The 16,479-nt window shown below is 34.8% G+C and overlaps 2 protein-coding genes across 3 annotated transcripts in view; one reads left to right on the top strand and one right to left on the bottom strand.

Annotated features, from left to right (window-relative positions):
• Ptp61F (Protein tyrosine phosphatase 61F) overlaps positions 1 to 12,238 on the top strand; it is a 259,988-nt gene extending 247,750 nt beyond the window's left edge. The window contains exons 9-10 of one of the 2 annotated variants that reach the window (XM_090377659.1): positions 9,489 to 9,599; positions 12,095 to 12,238. In XM_090377659.1, coding sequence (XP_090233785.1) covers positions 9,489 to 9,599; positions 12,095 to 12,152 — 169 coding nt within the window. In that variant the 3' untranslated portion in view covers positions 12,153 to 12,238. Of the gene's footprint in view, positions 1 to 9,488; positions 9,728 to 12,094 lie in introns of those variants that run through there. The other variant, XM_090377658.1, reaches the window with a different exon arrangement.
• A 210-nt stretch (positions 12,239 to 12,448) lies between these two features.
• Positions 12,449 to 16,479, bottom strand: part of eIF2beta (eukaryotic translation initiation factor 2 subunit beta) — a 176,734-nt gene continuing 172,703 nt past the window's right edge. The window contains exon 9 of the mRNA XM_090377660.1: positions 12,449 to 12,840. Coding sequence (XP_090233786.1) covers positions 12,665 to 12,840 — 176 coding nt within the window. The 3' untranslated portion in view covers positions 12,449 to 12,664. The remainder of the gene's footprint in view (positions 12,841 to 16,479) is intronic.

The raw sequence follows: 16,479 nt of genomic DNA, 5'->3' as shown, positions 1-16,479 counted from the left end.
TTCAATCATATAAAAAACAAATTTTCAGAATTTTTTCTTCAATCTTATTTTTTAAGCTTCGTAAACTTGTCTCACTTATGCAATTTGTGCACCCCATGTTCGTCATTATTGGTTGCTTATATTTTTTAATTTTTTAAATTTTACAATAAAAAAAAATGTCAGTGAACAGAAATATCAATCAAGCAAAGCAGACTTCATGTCTTGTCAAGGTAAAGTGCTATATAAATCTGTGTTAGCAATTTAAGGCATTTAAACTTGTATTAGCAATATTATTGGGTTTTTAACTTTTTTTTAGTGTTTTACTTACCAGACTGAACTTTTTTTTTTTTTTTTTTTTTTTTTTTGAGCTCTGCCCCCATCCCTATTTTTCCCATAAGCCCTGTTGTTTTTAATGTGTGAAATACCATAACTCGGAGATTTTTAGGAACACATGTACCGCATTATAGCAGAACTGACTGTACCTACATATTTGTATTAATATGCTTGTATAAACTACAATATACTTAATACAAAACACAGTTTATTTCTCTGAAATTAAAAACAATGCTAATTAATAATAAACACTATTTCCTGTTTTATCAGTGTTGTAGATGTCTTCATCATTGAAGTGTTTCCTGATTTCTGCCCAAACATGGTCAATCCGTTCATTTACCATTATTGGATCTGCAGATTGAGATTATCCACTAATTTTTGCCTAAAGGATGTTATGTCAGTTTTTAAATTGATTCAGCCAACTCCTGTTACATACAAAGTCATAGAGTCCAAATTGTTTGGCAAGTTTTTCCACTTGAGCCGTTTTTTGAAAATCCAGCAGTTCTTTGTGTGGTAAACCATTGAAGCAATGCTTCATTGATGTTTGTAACCTTGCACTTTCTAAATTTTTTTTTTTTTAATTTGGTTATGTTCTTTTCCAGTTCTGATATGGAATCATATTTTTTTCCACAATGTTAATACTGTTGAAGGGGGACAAAGAAAACTTTTTACACTCTTCAACATTTTTTCTACCATGTTCTAACTCGCAAATAATTTTGACTTTTTCGGAATCGAGAGACTGTTAGTAGACGTTTCCAAAGAAAGGGTTTCTAACTGATTTTACTTTAAAATGACCATAAAGTGATCTGTATACAAATAATTGTCATTTCCAAATTCTTAGAAATCCCGAAATAAATTTATGGTTCAGTGAATACAAGGCAGTCTCTAAATAGGATAATGCAACCATAGAAATTACAAGCGGAACGACAATGCACTATTGTATAGCCCTCGTCCCCGAAAGGACAAGGTTAGGTCACAATCTTGCCCCTAATCCGATGTGGGCAGTCAAAAAAGCTGTTGTCCATTTCATTTTCATCTATTCCAAGAATTGGGTTTTTTCGACTACTCGAGCAGTTAAGAATGTTTGCATAGTTACCAAAATTTGTACACTATATCAGTGTAGTATACTTGTTATAACAGTGGGTGTTTATATGGGATTATGTGTAAATTAAGGTGATGTCTTTTTGCTCATTACAGCCATGACCTTGTTATTTCTGTGCTCGTTATAACCAAGTTCGACTGTACTTAATTATTTTATTATTTACTTCTATTATTAAGAATAAAATTACTTAAATGGTGTGACAACAGCAACTTAAATGGACAAGAGCTTACAACAACAACAACTTAAATGGACAACAGCTTTTTTGACTGCCCATATCGGATTAGGAGCCAGTTTATGAACTAACCATGTCCTTTGCTGATGCTATCGAGGCAGTGTTAGGTGGGTCAGAAAACTGCTAGCTTGGGGGGGGGAGTCACAGGCTAAAAGGTTAAAAGTAGCCGCAGGCAGAGGTGAAGGTGAGAATAAGTAGCGACCTGGAGTGAGGGATGCTGGGGACTTCAGGGACTGATGGCAATCATCGTGAAACAGGTGGGTAAATGGGATGTGTTAGGGTAACTAATAATAAGAATAGGAACATGTATACTTGCATGTATACCAATGCTAGAAGTATAGTAAATAAATTTGATAAATCTGAAGTGTTGGTCAAGACATCAAAGGCAGATATTGTAGGGATAGCAGAGACGTGGTGTCACACAGATATAAGGAATGCAGAACTGAAATTTGGGGAGTACAATGTGTACAGAAAGGATAGGAAGGGAGGAGGTGTTATGCTGTTAATTAAGAAAAACAAAATCAAAAGAAGTGCATCCAGTTGATATAGATGAACAGTGCACTGTTGAGTCAGTTTGGTGTGACATAAGCACTGCAAAAGTGAAAATAAAGTAGCACTTATTGTTATAGGCCTAATGACTCGAATGAGTACAATGAACAGTTGTACAGAGAAATAGAGTGGGCCAGTAAATCAGAATGTCTTATAATGGGGGATTTTAACTTCCCAGATATTGACTGGAACTTGTGGGTTGGTCACTCACACACTAGTAAGACTTTTGTGGATTTATTGGATGATTGTTTTCTCCAGCAGCATGATCGAGAGGCAACCAGAGAGGGTAATAAATACTCTTGATCTGGTTATCAGCAGTGATCATTCGTGTATTAAGAATTTGCAGATAAAGGAACCACTAGGTGGCAGTGATCACAGTGTACTGATGTGGAATTTACTTAAAGATATAATTACCATCAGGGGTAAAGGAAAGGGTTTTTGCTTTCGTAAAGGTGAGTACAGCGGTCTCAGACAGTTTTTAAATTCTGTACAGTGGGACCAACTGACGATGTTACCAACAGTAAATTCTAAGTGGGAAGCATTCAAGGAATTAATCGTGGATGCTACTAAAAGTTTCTACCTATTAAGAAATATTGTTCTAGGTTTAGGCCTAAATGGTTATCGAATGAACTAATGAGACTCGTGACAGAGAAGAAAAATGCATGGGATGCATATAAATTATCAAGTGACTCAGAAGCCTATGGCAGATTAAGCTAGCCTGTAATCAGGTCACAAAGGAGATAGTAGTAGTGGCATGTGATGCAAGAAAGCAAGTGTATGAGCTTGTGCAGCCTCAGCCAAAAAAAAAATATATGTATATATCACACCATTCCCTCCAAATGCCTGTCCAGTTCCTCCTTAAATTTATTCAACCACCTATCAACTTCCACGACAGATGGAAGTTTGTTCCAGCAATTAACCACCCACTGGCTAAAGGCAAATTTCCTCACATCTATTCTACATCTGTCCTTTCTTAATTTGAATTTATGCCTCCTTAGGTTCGTAATCTGAACTAGTGGAAGGATCCCATCAGAATTTAGCGTGCTGAACCCATTCCAAACCCTTATACACCACAATCAGATCACCATGCAGGTGCCTAGTCTCCAACCACTGCAATTTGCAGAACTTAAGCCTCTCTTGGTAAGAGGATCCCTTCATTCCCCTCACCAATCTTGTTGCTCTTCTCTGTACACGCTCAAGTAAATCTACATCCTTCCTAAAATGATGCCTCCAGACCTGTACGCAGTACTCAAGGGTTGTTAATAACAGTAATGACAGTGTGCTACTGTAACAGGATCTAGATAATTTGGGCAGATGGGCTAAGAAGTGGCAACTGAAGTTTAACCTTGACAAATGCAAAGTACTGCATATGGGTAGAAGTAACCCCAGAGAAACGTACCAACTGTGTGGTACTACACATAGAGTGGTAGAAAATGAAAAAGACCTGGGCAGTCAGATATGAAGTTTTCTGAGCAGTGCAGACAGGCTGCCAGGCAGGTCATGGGGTTTTGTCAATGATATATAGGAATTTTGCTAGCTGGGGGAGATGGTTGTGATTGTCCCTCTGTATAAGGCAAGGTCAGGCCGCGCCTTGGGTACTGCGTCCGGGTCTGGAGACCTCATTTTTGGAAGGATGTAGATTTGCTTGAGCGTGTACAGAGAAGGGCAACAAGATTGGTGAGGGGAATGAAGGGATCCTCTTACCAAGAGAGGCTTAAGTTCTGCAAATTGCAGTGGCTGGAGACTAGGTACCTACACAGTGATCTGATTGAGGTGTATAAGGCCTTGAATGGGTTCAGCACGCTGAATTCTGATGGAATCCTTCCACTTGTTCAGATTACGAACCTAAGGTGGCATAAATTCAAATTAAGAAAAGACAGATGTAGAATAGATGTGCGGAAATTTGCCTTTAGCCAGTGGGATTGCTGGAACAAGCTTCCATCTGTCGTGGAAGTTGATAGATTAAATAAATTTATGGAGGAACTGGACAGGCATTTGGAGGGAATGGTGTGATTTTATTATTTTTTTTTTTTATCTGATGCTGCATAAGCTCATACACTTGCTTTCTTGCATCACCTGCTACTACTACTATTTTCGGGGAAGAGCGCTACACAAGAGATTTTGTTTATAAAAACTTTTTTTAAAATTTATATTACATAACAGCACCTTCCCCCCACGTGAGTGATAATGAAGAATGCTGATAATAATAAAAAGGGGGGGGGGAGGAAATATATATTAAAAGGAACGAAAAAAGCTTAATAAATATGCAATACATAAAAATGAAATATATGAAAAGCACAAAATATTTAAAAAAATAAAAAGTGTGAATGGAACAAATTGCACATTTCTTTCAGCTCTCATCACCAGACAAGGCTGATGGCCAAGTGAGTCCCTGCAAATGGCATTGGGAGCTTATGCTGACTGTTTGGCTGGTCCAGGTCAGAGTGGGATCACTTCATTCAGAGAGGTGGCCTACAACCATATGGATCCCTGCTCCCAACTTGTGTGGTTCCTACCTAACCTTTTGCCTGGTGGCTAATACCATCACATCTATTCACTCACCATGGGCCTCCTCCCTGTGTACCCACTGTCACTTCATTCCATTCAAGCAGGCACCTTGGCTACTGCTCCCCCCCCCCCTCAGGCTTTGGTAAGCTTAGGCAATGCCAGGGTTCACCCTGCCAGAGTATATTTCTCCCTACTGACCTGGTCCGACTTCCCATGGCAAAGTATGGTAATTAGGGGTTGGTGGTGTCCCACGGGCCACTAAACTAAAAGGCCGGATGAACAACAGACTAACATTAACGGGCGCCTCCGTAGCCAGGTGGGAAGGAGCAGCAGTACGTAGCACACGCTTCTTGATTAGACCGGGGTTCGAGCCCGTCACCACCAAATACGGAGGATGCGGAAAGGTCAGGGAATGACCACCGCACATCTTGGAGCAATATGGCCTTAGTTGCTAATGCTCCTTAAAAAAAAAAAAAAAACTAACATTAACTTTTACAGTCATGTATTTGTCACAGAATTACTATGCGAAATTGTGGAAACCCCCAGTGGCGCTTAACAGTCCTTTCTGTATACATTGTACTCTCCATATTCAAATTCTGCATCCCTTATATTTGAGTGACACCACATCTCTGAAATCCCAACAATGTCTGCATTTGACGTCTTGACCAGCACTTCTAATTGGTCAAGTTTATTTATTATGCTCCTAGCATTGGTGTATATGCCAGTATACATGCATGATGATTTCCAACAGTTATTGAAATCCTCAGCACCTTGCTTTCAAGGCTGCTGATTATTCCAACAGAAGCAGTGCAAGAATTACTTTCACTCTGCTTGCCACTATTATTAATGTATTAGTCCGTTTCCTCCGAAGCGAGCAGTTTTTCGATCCACCTAACACTGCCTTGATAGCATTGGCAAATATTCTTGCACACTTTCTGTGTATCCGCCGACCAGGCTAGCTGGGTGACATTAAAAAATGCAGCCTGGAAACCCAAAGGTCGCGGGTTCAAATCCTGCCTCGGGATTGGATCAGAGTAGCGCAAAAACATTGGGAGGTGCATTATGGCCACAGAAGCTGATGTGCCAACAACTAATAACAAAAAAAAAAAAAAAAAAAAAATTAATATCCCATCCCTGTAGAGGCAGTCTCTCCTGTTAAGCACAGGCCAAGCCTGGAAAAATACTACCTCATGAGCCTTGCACAATCTTTCCAGGGCCAAATCGATTGACATCTCTCATCATATACACCCTCCTGTTGTGAATTGCACACTTTCAAATTTAACCCTAACTCGTGGTGACTTTTTTCAACACTGCCATGTACTTAAGGCACCTCCGTAGCCAGGTGAGCATGAGCAGCAGTACATAGCACACGCTTCTTGATTAGACTGTTGTTCGAGCCCATGACCACCAAATACGGAGGATGCGGAAAGGTCAGGAAATGACCACCACATATCCCCAGAGCAATATGCCCTTAGTTTCTAATGCTCCTAAAAACCAAATAACAAACAGGCCTGTACTAGTTAAGTGTGGATCTCCTACTCCTAATGTCATTGGTGCCAATGTGTACAACAATATCACATTTTGTGCCCTTAAAAGATATCTGCTGTGCAACATCAACTTTTCCCCCTTGTAGTCATACCCTGCTCCTGTTTCCCTGACATTAGAGCCACCAATGACTAACTCTTGTGGGACCATTGCATTCTCCCTTGGGAGTTGTCACTGTGTTGCTTGATAATCAAGTGCAAGCTCTGGCATTGATGTGGGCAGCTGAGAGCTTGATGGGCTCCCAGTTTAATTCCTTCAAAAGCATCCATCCTCTTTTTAAAGTGTCATAAAAGCCTACCACAATGCTGAGTTGGTGCCTAATGTCCTTGCACTCCTTACATTGAGCACACACAAAGCCATCCCATTGGCAATATCATGTCCTATTCCTGGTAGCTCTGCAAGCTTCAGACAAGCCATACATCTCATAAGGAGAATTTGGAGGACAACTGCTCCCCCCAGTTCTTCCCTAGAGAGCCAAATCACTCTCACTAGCTTGAGCCCTTTGATTTGCTGCTCTAGTCTGAGTCATGGTGTTTGTTCAAATTCAATAAACAAATATATGTAATGCAGTAGTAAGCTATACACCTGTTCGCTATGCAGTTTACATTACAAACTATATATAATTAAAATTCAAATGATCTTATTGAAATACCAGTTACACAGCAATGCTACCAAGTTTGTGTTATACGTAACATATTAGGCTATACTGTTATGCTTGAATTTATTTTACCTTGCAACTCGATAAGAACACTGATGTCAGTAGCTTAGCTGTGCTGTTAATATTTGTTTGATACCTGTATAATGGTGAGCTATGCAAAGACAGTGATGTCTTTGCATAGCTCACCAAAACCTTACAAAAAAGAAAAGATAGTTGCAACATATAAGTCATTCACACACCTGACATTATTGAACAGTATTTCAGGAACAGCCACCAAACTCAAAAGCTAAACACCCAACGTATGCAAGTTTTGGTAGAAACTGCTAGTGACAAGCAACACTACTGAGATCATGAAATGTGGCCAGAAGATATTCTAGTAGTAATGGTTTATTATGGTTTTTTTTTTTTTAACCTTGCCACTTCAGAAGTTACTTAGACTCAGGGGAGAAAATGTGGTTGATATATTGCTACCAGCATCCTACAAACATCAAACACATTGGAATTAATACAAAGATATGCCGTATGTTAGGAGCATAAAATACAAATTGTTTATTGTTCTTTCAGTGCTAACTGAATCTGAACTGGGTGATAACCATCAGATTAACTACATTCTCTATGTCATTTCTCATACAGAGCACAAAGGTGGTGGAAAATAACCATTTAAAAAAATGACTTCATCATCTGAAAATTTTGAAAGGATTGACATCAATGACATCTTTAATCTTAACAATCTATCCCACCCTAATGATGCAATTAATGAAATCTTAGCACAGATCACTTCCAACAAAAAAAAAAAAAAAAAAAAGAAAAAAGAAAATCTTATTCAACATGATTAACCTTCCTCTTCTCAAACATAGATTACTTTCTCTAGAGCTTCAAACTCTTCATGCACTAGGAATTCACAAATTTGATTCCTCTTTTATCAGAGGTAATTAAGTCCTTAAGCTCACCTTTGAAGATATGCTGATAAAAAACAATCTCTCCCTCAACAACAGTTATATGCTTCTTTATCAGAAAACCCAAAGATTGTCGGCATTTGACAACCTGAACCTAAAACAAATGCCCAAAATACTGAATTATTATTTCAAGATAAACCCAACAGTAGCTATCTATTATACTTAGATTTTCATTTTCACACTGAACATTAAAGCCACCATTGTCTCAACCACCAAAGGAATTACATAAGGAGGAATGTAATAATTTCTGCAGCAGCTCTCCAGCCAGTCTCATGAAATCCACTGACAGGATCAGTCACGAGGAAAATAATTTAATGGCATCTACAATCGCTTATCACCATTCAATCTAGTTATCAGTGTCATTAAATCAACTGAGCTCAAATTAATTACTCACTTGATAACCTTAATGAAGGTTAATATTGAGATGAGATATCCATTTACAATCTCCATGACCCAGATGTATGACTTAAAAATTAAACTTTTACAACTACTAAAGGAAGCAAATGTTACACTCTCTTTTATAAATTCATTACAGCACAAATCTCCTGATCTGACGAGGGCCATCAGTGCAATACCAACCAGGCATAAATTAAGGAACATCTCTAAGAAAATAAGGTCTCCCCCCCCCACAAACAATCTCTTCCACTTGCAGGCTAAATCACATTTTTTTTTCACAAGGATTCCTGGCATTCTGATATATTGGCATATCATCATAGGTTAAAGAGCAACCAGTTGTAGTTGTATTAGTTTATCTTTCTTTTTTCCCTCTGGCTAGCCATAAGACAGCTGAGCTTACCTGTATTCTTCGAAATAAAATTAACAAAAAAGCAAATGGAAACCACAGTACACAAGGTTATTCAAAGAAAGCGAACAAGACAAACGACATAACAGAAGGTAAATGCTGTTGCATATCTTTTATCGTGTTGTTAGTGCTTGATTCAAATGATTGAAAGTATTTAATTTACTCCATGTAAAAAATTAGAACTGTAGGTTCCCAATGGTCACAATGTATCCTATATGCCTAATGTGTTCTTCTGACATCCTCATATATTTTCTGCTACCTTAGAAACATTCTATGTATTATGATGCTGCTGATGAGATGATCTGATAAAGCAATGTTGCGTATCCATGGATGGGTGGGAGTAATCATTTTGACTCCATTTTTAAAAAAAATATATTTTCCTAGGTAATTTTTTTCAGTTCCTCTCATGTAAATTTTTTGAACCTTGAATTTTTAAGTTAAAAAAAAAAAAAAAAAAACTTGAATAAGATAAAAATGTGTTGAAGTATTTTTGATTCCACACAGCCTGTGCATTTAACAGTATTTCCCATATTTAATGCAAAAATTATGGTATGTTAAAAAAAAAAAAAACCTTATTTGTTCTACTGCAGTTTTAGGCATTCTATTAAATTTTATTAATTTAACATTATTGGTAAGTTGTTATAATAATGTCATCACAGATACAAACAGTAACATTTTGAAATGTCAGTAACCAAAAACAGTTGGCCTGTGGGCTGAAATTGAGGACTCCTATTTAATCCAAAAATCATACCTTATATCAAGTGTTTATTTATATATGTATTTATTTTAATTTATTTATTTGAATTTTAAACCTTGTTTTACAGAGAAGCTGAATTACGGAAGCGGCAACGTAGGGAACGTTTAGAAAAAACTGCAGCAACAGTGCAGAAAATGCGGCTGAAGCAACAAGAGTGTGAAGCATGGTTGCGACGCAGGTCATTAATAAAACATATTTCAATAGGCTTAGTATTATTACTTGGCACAGGTGTCTTGGTATATAGATATTATTCAAAAAGTTAAGTGTTTTATCTTAGGAAACACAATCCCTATATGCCAGGCATAGCAGTACATTTTAAACACAATTGTAGACAAGTTCATACGTTAAGTTATAATAAACTTTTCTTTAATAATGATACAGTATTTGAAGTTTTAACTTCAATAGTATATACTCTGTGATAACAAGGTACTTTTTTTTCTTTTTTTTTTTTTAGAGGAAGAGCCCTTTATTAAAATTTGCATGTTAGAGTAATCTTATTTCTGAAAAAGAAAAATAACAGTAACATATGGTTTCATTTATGTTGATTGATTAAAATACAAGAACAGAAATGTTGGTTTCTTCAGATTTGTGCCTTAGTATACTAGTTTCTGTTAGGAAACATACTATTAGCTACATATGTCAACAAAGCTACTTTGGTTTCCTAACAGTAGAACTTCAATAAGTTGAAGAGTACGAAGAAGTTCATAAAAAATAAAGTTAACTACGTGTAAAACTGTTGGAGAACAAAATTTAAGGCCCAACTAATTGGGATCTAAACAGTATTGTCTATTTCTGTGAGATAAGTGAAATCTTTACTACCTTTTGGGATCACATTTCTAGTCAGTTTTTTGCATTAATGATTTAAACAGTATTGATACAGAGAATTTCTTTTGTTACCTATACATATTCTACTTATCGAAGTTCAATAGAAACTAAAACTTATGTTTTAGGTGGATTTTATTTGATGATTTCAATGAAATTGTTGTTGCTCTGCAGGATTAAGGGCTTTTTCACTTGTATGCAAATTTTTTTTTTTTCAGCCAGTAAATTTTTATACTGATGAAGATATGATTTATTTCTAGTGAAGTAATATGAATGTAAAAATTCTTATTTCATTATAGTTGAATAGTAAGAATCTAGAACTTTGATACATGTCCATAGTTCTGGTGTTTAAAAATACTGCTACTTTTTTTATAGTGTTACCTCTAATGGTTCCTGGAGGGAAAAATCTGTAGTTTTTTAAAATTTGTAAGACTTACTCATTTTTCTATTACTATCACTGTATCTTTTTAAGATATGGTGGAGATTTTGGTCAGATTTGTGTTATACTGTACATGATCTGAACCATTGTATGAGTACAATTGTTTTACATTTTTGACACGACTGAAATTTTCTATTTGTGCTCTTCGATATTTCATGCAATTTATGGTTGAACATGAACTTTTTGTAGATGTATAGTTGTTGAAAATAAGACATGTAATATCAACAGAAGAACATGTTGCGGTACTAGCCATAAAATGCAATTTTGTTTCCATGTAAAATAATTGTGTAAAAGTTTATTTTTATTTAATTATTATTTTTTTTTTTTTTGTGCACAGACATGCAAACTTGTCCACCATCCTGTTTTTAAACTGTGCTATGTTTAATAGAATAGATTCACAATGATTAGATGCAAATTGCAGGTTATCTTTCATATATTTTTTTTAAAAAATAAGTAAAAATATAACAATTGGAATAACTACACAAACACATTCTGTAATTTAGCATGGCATCTGTTGAAATTCTTTGACCATACTTTATGTATATAGTTCATACTTTGCATATTCCAATAGTCATTAAAGATATTTCTATGACCATATATTGTATAGTGCTTTACATTAATATATCTAATAGCAAACATTAGCAGTAAAATTTAGTATGATGGAGGAGGTATATATGTATGTATGTATATATATATTATATATTGCATTCATTCTTTTATCATACCACAGGCATTTCTTATACCTCGTTTCTACTTAATATGATACACTTCATGATATGGGTTATGAAGTTTTCTTTATTTAAGAATAGTTTAATTTTAAATAATAAAATTGATAAATTTATGGGGAGATTGGGAGGACAACTTCAATACAGTGAAAAGAAGGAAAACATTTTATGCCAAAGTTGAGTGTTGTGTTTCTGATCATTTACAAAAGTGCCAGTGCAATACATTTGCACTTCTGGACTATTATATCAAATTTTCTTAATATAATGTTACAATAAATAAGCTAACTGGGGTGGGGAGGGGGAAGGACTATTACCAGTCCATTAACTTATTCATTTTTTTTTTATCCTCAATAACATACTGTTAAATTTGTTTGCCATCATGTAAAAAATGTTAATGCCAATTTCTACTCATAATTTTAATGAATGCAAAAATTGTAACAATCAAAATGCATTAACTATGGTTGTCACAATTAGTTAAATATGTAAAGTGTTAGTAATGTTATGCAATTTTTAATAAATGTATTTAGTGTTCTTAAAACTGTAGTTTTCTTAAACATTTTGCAACATCTTCAGGAAATTAACTCAGGCTCCATATTCCTTGTTTTTAATGTTGTTCCGTTATACAGCCTTATAAAATATGTAATAGAAATTGCACAACACTGAAAGCTTGATTATTCTTTCTCACAGGTCAAGAACAAAAGAGAGGGTTAGAAAAATCAGACCAGCTAAAAAGGCAAGGAAGTGAATGGTCTTTTCAGGAAGAGCTATCCTGCAACAATTATAAGATGTCCACCACTATGATTGATTATGCCACTTTATGTACTTGTACTACCATACTACAAAAATAAACTTATCTGTTTGAATATTGGCTGCCTCTTCCTGAAAAGAACTACATTCAGTACTGATTATCTTGGCAATGAATAACAAAAGTAAGTTAATAAAATTTGCAGTATCAATACAACTACACTGATCTTTTAAACATCATTTTTACATGTGTTAGCATGCTCCCCATTATCATAAAAACCATTGAAAGCAAAGCAATTCACTGTACATTTAATTTTATTTTACCCAGAATACAAGCATTGAGACAAAGCAACACCACTCAACTTTTATGCCTTTCATTTTCACGTATTCTAAAATTCATAGCCAAGTCATAATATGATCAACTCAAGGTTATCACGCTACTTGATGTTAGTTTAGAACTGGCTGCTGTGAATTCCCAAAGGTGAAACCAGTCTTCAATACAAATTGTAAATTCTATGCAATTTTTGCTCTAATAGCTGCACGTTTCCCAGTAACCGCCTGAAAACCTGACTTTATGCTAGTAACAGAACAGCGGGATCCACATGTTTCACACTGCAGGAAAAACAGCCTTGTATCCTTCTGGAGAATGGTATCAGGTGAACGGCACGTATGGCATGTCACATATTCTTCTACAAATGGATGAAAAAAAATTAATTAAATTTCTATAAAGTAAAATTGAATAAAGCCAAGCTGTGAAAAGAACTCCTTTCATCTGAGTATCAAAGTATATCACTTTCTAGAATTACCTAATATATATTTTTCCTACTCAAGTAAAAAAGGATAAGGTTTGCTGTAACAGTGTTTCAGAAATCGTGAACTTGAATGAAAGCCACATTGGCTGGTTGGGTTATCATTCTTTGTAATGCACCTGCACCCAATAAGATTCCCTCTAAAGAAAAATGATATTAAAAGTCCTTGTAAGATAGACCACAGTGATTGAAGAACAAAGGTGGTAGTTCAGTCCTGTGCTATCATTCTTGAAGACTGATGAATCAGAAAATCTGTAGATTTCTTGGATATCAGTTACGAGAGCAGACACCAGTCTTCATTTTCGATGAATGGCAGCTGACTAAAATCCCTTGCCTTGATATTGGAAGGTTACTCTGTAAATACTAACACATGGTGTATATTATAAATCATTATGCTTAAATTAGAGCAAACTCAATGCAGAAGCCAAATCAAACGTAGTCTCAGAAATGAACAAATATAAGATTCTGTTTGAATGGTCCCAGTAAATGAGATCTTAAAGTGTGCATTGAACTTATCTTGTAGATGATCACTATTATACAATTTTGAAGCCTCAGATGATTACAAAGGTATGACTTAAGATGTGGTAAAAGTGTTAGGCAATTGATGAAACAATGAATCACTGCTTTTTTCCTCATGCATTGTTATGAAACCGAAAGCTTTAATGTAGATAAGACTGGCTGTTAAAGCCTGAAATGGTTAAAAATAAATCACAGAATGACTAATAATACTACTCTGTGGACTAATGTCCTCAAACGTGATGCATCCCATCCACCAGACAGCATTTTTGAGGAATGTCAAACCAATCTTTTATGAGACTATGAATCAAACTAGCCCCAGATTTTGGCTAATTTGATACAAGAAAAGTGAAGAATCAAAAGATTCTTAGCTTAGCTAAACCCAGAAATGAGATACTTCTGATTCAGACATTAAGAAATAGCAAGACTGAGCATTAAGAAAAGGGGCTCAACCAATTTTATACTGTTACATTTACTGCCACTGGTATTTGAAAGGATCATTTGTGTGTGTCTTCCAAAGATAAGGGGGGGGAGAAAGTACTGGAACAAGTAGGCACTGCGTTTCTGGTTTTCATCTGTGAAGAATCATCATTTGAATGAGATTCTGAATCTGCACTGCTTGAACAGAATTGTTTCAGTATCAGATGACATGTTATAAACTGATTCAATGTCATCAGCTTCAACATCCTGTGGATCATTATAACAACCTTTTGGGGTAAAATTTTATAGGAAAACACTTTTTTACACAAAATTTTATCAGTTGCCACACACTAGGGATATTTTGTTTTTTATAAACTACAGAATTAAAATTCAGCAAGTATACTCTTCAATTTACTTTTTCTTGTGGAAAATACTCAACTAGATAAAATAACTTCAATATAAGCAAAGAATATAAGAAACTAAACCAAGTATACAGCTTTTATAGCACTCCAGACAGTGTGATTAACAAACACTAAGCAAAATCCCAGGGTCTTAGTACCAATATTGCTAGTTGTTAATTTCATGGGCCTTTCATTTTACAGCACTCATTTAATGACAACAAAAATTACAGTTTATTTTGATGCAAGTTAGCATTATGGCAGCAGATGTGTTAACTGTTTTGAAGAAGCAGTTGCTGACTTTAATGCCAGTCTGTTTCAGCTTAATCGATAAGAATGGTGCCCTGTGCTTGACAGACAACTGGTCAAGTGTAGGCAGAGCTTCTGGGTTATTTCAAAAAAATTATATATAAGATATTTATGTGAGTTTATTTATTTTTTTTATTTTACAGTAATTGTAGCATGAACTGATAGAAGACATAAGTTATTAATTCTTCTGTTGGCAGAAAAAGAACAGATGGGAAGACTGTCATTATATTATAAACTTATGTAACCTATGCTTAAATATTGTGGAAGAAATGACACAAGCACTTTAGATATAAAAAAAAAAAGGTTTTGTTACTGTAGAATGAGTTGATCAGATATTTGTAATTAACAACGAAATGGCTTCTGTTTCAATCTTGCACAACCCCCATTTAAATTTTCTTGATTTGAGAAAACTTACCTTAAATATGAATTCTACTATCAGAAATTAAATTAAAAAAAAAAAAAACTAAACAATCACCAAAGACATACACAACTATACTTCCCTATTTCTTCTTTGAGATGACTGCGGTAAGAATAAAATGAAGACTGAAAAATTAAGTTGCACATAAGTTAATGTTTTTTTTTTTTTCTCTCTTAATTTTATTCTCGAAGATCACAAATGACATAAGGTGAAAATACCTATCTTTATCTTGCACCAGCCTAACAAAAGCTTAATATGATTAGTTGTTTATTATTCTTTGCCACATTATTTCAACAAATAAGATTCATTCTGTAAAATAATGATGCTTAGTGCCCATATAAAGTCACTAGATTAACCTGTAAAATACTGCTTATCAACTGTGCTGTTTTGGCACTGGTGTAGTCTATATATGGTACTGTATTATAGTACAGATGTTAAGAAATGCTCTACTGGTAGCCAATTACTCCCCTACAGTCATTTGTTTCAGCTACATTAGACATGGAAGTTAGCAGCTTAACACTTCTCAGTCTGTCTTTTATTCTTACAACACTATCTAAAAAAGAAGATAGTAAGGTATGTCTATCTATGTATGTCTTTTTTTGTGATTTAGTTCTCAAAAATTTAAACAGTAAATAAAGTTTTTATTTTATTTATTAACAAACCTCTCATTCTCATATCAAGTATGCTAAGGAATCTATCTAATTAGTAGTAATATGAAAAAAAAAAAAAAAAAAAAAAACATAAAATTTATACAATATGTAGACACATCAGTGACTGTTCACATTTTTGCTAATAAATTAGGAATTGCTTAATTTCTAAAGGCACCCCTGAAACCTGTGGTTTAAAAAAATTTGTCATGCATTTTAAGTTTAAGACACACTAGAATGTGCATTGTATCTTCGGAAGACATTTAGTAGTAAGCTCTATTTCAAAGTGAAAGAATCTTTAGTGAAATTTGTGCACATATAAATTTATTAATTTTGCCAATAGTCAAATTGTAAGTTGACAAATTTTTCATACCTTTTTTTATTAATGATAACTGAGATATTTTTCAGTAGCCCTTATATAATGTCGAATAATTCACCGATTACCAAAATGAAAAGGAAAGCGATTTTCTTTGGAACTTAAAATTAAAATTTTAGATCGTCTTGCAACTGGACAAGGGGCTACGTCTATAGGAAAGCATTTTGGTGTACATGAACCTACCGTAAGAACTATTAAGAAAAATGAAGCTGCAATTAGGAAGTCGGTATGTTCTGGAACAAAAGTAAGTGTTAATTCATCATCATATACAAGAGATATTGTCAAGGAAAAAATGGAAAAGGCTCTGGTAATATGGATAGAAGATCAGTCACAAAAAAGAGTACCAGTAGATGGAAATGCCATCAAACAAACAGCACTAAGAATTTACAGACAGATTAAAGAAAAGGAGCCAAGCAATTCATCTCAGTTAAACAG

The sequence above is a fragment of the Mastigoproctus giganteus genome, chromosome 7, assembly GCF_048544385.1.
Source record: "Mastigoproctus giganteus isolate SK-2022 chromosome 7, ASM4854438v1, whole genome shotgun sequence".
NCBI lineage: Eukaryota > Metazoa > Arthropoda > Arachnida > Uropygi > Thelyphonidae > Mastigoproctus > Mastigoproctus giganteus.
Note: the sequence above shows the minus strand (reverse complement) of the source record. Positions and strands in the feature narration are given on the sequence as shown.